Source organism: Ursus maritimus, unplaced genomic scaffold (assembly GCF_017311325.1).
Source record: "Ursus maritimus isolate PB19 unplaced genomic scaffold, ASM1731132v1 scaffold_32, whole genome shotgun sequence".
NCBI lineage: Eukaryota > Metazoa > Chordata > Mammalia > Carnivora > Ursidae > Ursus > Ursus maritimus.
Genome location: NW_024425786.1, coordinates 4,169,731 through 4,173,004, shown reverse-complemented (window position 1 = coordinate 4,173,004; position 3,274 = coordinate 4,169,731). Strand labels below are relative to the sequence as shown.

At 62.5% G+C, this 3,274-nt stretch overlaps 1 protein-coding gene across 3 annotated transcripts in view; it reads right to left on the bottom strand.

Annotated features, from left to right (window-relative positions):
* HES3 (hes family bHLH transcription factor 3) overlaps window positions 1–2,844 on the bottom strand; it is a 5,855-nt gene extending 3,011 nt beyond the window's left edge. Inside the window, exon 1 of one of the 3 annotated variants that reach the window (XM_040645702.1) lies at window positions 2,808–2,844. Coding sequence is in view for 1 of the 3 variants with exons in the window: in XM_008694976.2 (XP_008693198.2) it covers window positions 1,457–1,921 (465 nt within the window). In the remaining 2 variants the exon portion in view is untranslated. The other 2 variants (XM_040645700.1, XM_008694976.2) reach the window with 2 other exon arrangements.
* Between the last annotated feature and the right edge of the window lie 430 nt (window positions 2,845–3,274).

The following is a 3,274-nucleotide window of genomic DNA, read 5'->3' as shown; positions in this document are numbered from 1 at the left end:
ATCTGCGCCAGTGGGAGGCAGTGCTGCCTTTATAGGGGCTTCTCGTTTACATGTCAATGAGGCGCTCCTGGGCTCAAGGAACCCCGAGGGGGAGGAGATGAGAGGGGGATGCACTGTGAAATTCCCCACCTCCCTCTCTGCCCTGGCTTCAGCCTCACCTCCAGGAACCCTCCTTTCTTCCGAGGGACCCCCCTTCCCCTTCTTCAGCCTTTCCTTTATCCATCTCACCCCCACCACTCCCTGAGTCTGGGGTCCCCTCCCATGCACACCCCTCCATGCCCTGTCCTGTCCCTGTGTCTAGTGTCCCTAGGTACCGAGCCTCACCACTAGGCCCCCTGCTGCCCCTTGTCTCCAAGCATTTTTGGGGGCACCCACTGGGGAATGTCCATGGGCCCAGCTGGCTCTGAGCCTGGCTCATAACTCTGACAAGGTGCCGGGCCTCTCTGGGCCTGATGAAGATGCGGAGGCAGGGAGGACCCGCCAGCGACGCCTTTCTGCGGGTTTCACGCTCTGGCCACGCTGGCAACGCCACATTAGTCGCCCTAATGTCAGGACAATGCAGCGATTTTCTGCCTGTGGCTGCTCAAAGCCGGGCACAGGGTGGGCCCGAGGGGGCCAAGCAGCGACATGTGTCCCATTAAAGCATGCAGCCCGCCCTCAGGGCCACAGCCAGTCTCCTCCAGGCTGGGGTCTTGGACTGGGAGCATTTCTGTGCAGAGGTGTAGTCTGGGCTCATGTGCCCTCTGGCCCTGTTAGGCCCCAGTCCACCTCTCCTAGCTGGGGGGAAGATGCAGGCAGCCTCAAGCCAGGGCGAGTAGAACAGTCCTGGATTTCCAGGCTGGACAAGTAGGGCTCTGACACTTTCCCACACAGCCTGGAGTTTATTCCTGCTGGCCTTCTCTTGGTCCCAACAAATTAAGGTGAGGGTGAGAGAGACCACTGATCATATGGGGAAAGCACCATTATGTGCTCTTGGAAGTCTGGGACCCCCAAACACTTTTCATTATTCAGGCTGTGGTTGGAGACCCAGGGAGCTCCGTGGAGGAGGCACCGCCCCCCCCCCCGGACCGGTTAGGCTCTATAGCAGGAATGGTGCAGTCCCGGGTTGGACCCTGGGAGCAGGGCTCCAGTAGCTGTGACTGACGGGCTGACGTCCAGAGGAGTTCCTGGGTTCATACCCAGTTATCTCCCTGCACTGGGCTCCAAGGGCCTCAGTTTCAGGGGTTGTAAAATGGGGTTCCGAACAATGTGGGCCCCCACGGATGCTCTCAAGGGTGATGAAGTAGCATGGACCCAAAATTCTGCAGTTGAGCCCTGCGGCAGGGGAATAAACAAATTGGCCTTTGCAGGGACTCAGCGTGAGGGGGAGAAGATATTGCTAGGGTCTGGGTGGGCCCCCTCCTCCCCTGGCTCCCTGGAGCCGGGGCGTCTTCTCCCCGGACACCCGCCCCCCTACCTGCTCCCGGAGTATTGAAGGGCCCTGCCGGGGCAGAGGCGTTCTCAAGCGCCAAGCAGCGTGGAGAATCGCGCCCCGCCCTCCTTTCAGGCCTAGGTTGCGTGGTCCGCGACTCCGAGGTGCTCTTCCGCCCGGGCCGCGGGACTCGCGGGCGGGATCCGGGCCGGCTCCGGCCCGGATTGGGCGGCGGGGCCGAGGCCGGACAGCAGGCGTTGGCACGCGCCGGGCAGCTTTGAAGCGCCGGGGCTGACCAGGCCCCATTGGCCTCCGTGCGTTCCTCCGGCTTGGGGCGGTGGCGGCTTGGTACAAAGGCGCCGCGGGGCAGGCGGGCGGCGCGGCCGGGCACAAAGGGGGCAGCCGAGTGTTAAGGGCATTGTGCCGGCCCCACAAAGCCCGCCCGCGCCCGCCCCCTCGGGGCCAAACTCCGGGCGCCCCGCCGCGTGCGGGCTTCCAGCTGCTGCACATCTGCACGGAAGCTGGGCGCGCGCCTCGCTCTGCCGGTCCCCTCACCCCCGACCCCGCTCCTAAGCCGCGCTCCTAAGCTGCGGGGCAATTTGTCCTCTAATTATGATCCCTCCCCATAAACCGCCGCCCGCGCCTTTCAACTCCCGCGCATTAGCAAACCAATGGCCCTTGGGGCTACCCTCGCGGCCCGCCCCCTCTCCAGAGTTAGGGTCGCCATAAAGGGGCCCTCGGACCGCCCCTGCCCGCACCCTGGCATCCGCAGCTCCTCGGGCAGTCACTCCTCTCGAGCCCGAGCCGACGGCTCCCGGCAGCGCTGGGTGGGGCCGCTCACGTGGGTGGCTTAGTGTTTTCCTAAGCAGTGGAAAATTGGCCGCAAAATGAGCTAATTCGCAATGTTCTGCTTTGGCTGCGGGCGGCGAGGCTGGCGGGGAGGCCTGGGCGGGACGCGCAGCCGTCAAATTCCGCCCCCGCCCACTTAATGGGCCCCCGCCCCCGCCTCCGCTGCCCCCTACCCCTACCCCGGCACCGCTCCCTGCGTCCCCTTTTTCCTCTATCACGGGACAAGTCCCCGGGCTGGGGTTCCCCTCGCTACACACGCACCTAGGCTGATTTCCTCCCTGTTTTCCCGGTTTCCCACTCCCAGCGCGACTTGCCCGCCAAGAACAGCTCTTAAGCCGGCGGCGGGTCACGCAGACTCAGGGCGGAAAGTGATCCCGGTGCGGATTCCATCCCCTCTCTCCCTTTTCCCGTGCCGGAGAAATCTCCACTGTACCCACAATTCGGGTTCCTGGGCAGCCACCTCCCCCACTAAGACCCAATTCCTCTCCTCCCCACCCCCCCAACTCTATTTTCGAATCCTGAGCCCGAGCATCCTACCCGCACTCACAGGCAGGCGGAGCTCCGGACCGGGTGCGTTGGGGGGGGGGGGAGGACGGCACACCTCTACCCCCTTATCTGAGAACAAGCAGGGCGAAGTGCTCTCGGGCTGCAGGGAAGGACATAGACCAACTTAGAAGCGGGCTTATGCAAACTGGGATGTAGGCCACCGACTCCTTTTCCATCTTTAGCATCTGGGATCCCTAGGGGGCCTGGAAAGGAGCACAAGTTCAGGCAAAGCGCTGGGGAGACCCAGGCTGCCCTTTGCTCATTCAAGGAAAAAATTCCTTCTATAGTTCTGGAGTCCTCTGGAGGCTTCCAGGAATACTTAGAGCCCTCAGCTTCCTCAGACTTGGGAATTTAAGGCAATAAGTGACCTGTGACTTTGTTCTCCTTTCCCCTGTTTGGTTTTCTCAACTTTGGCAAAAGAAAGAACGTTACAGAGCAACTGAGGTCTGGAAACAAGGTAAGGTTTGC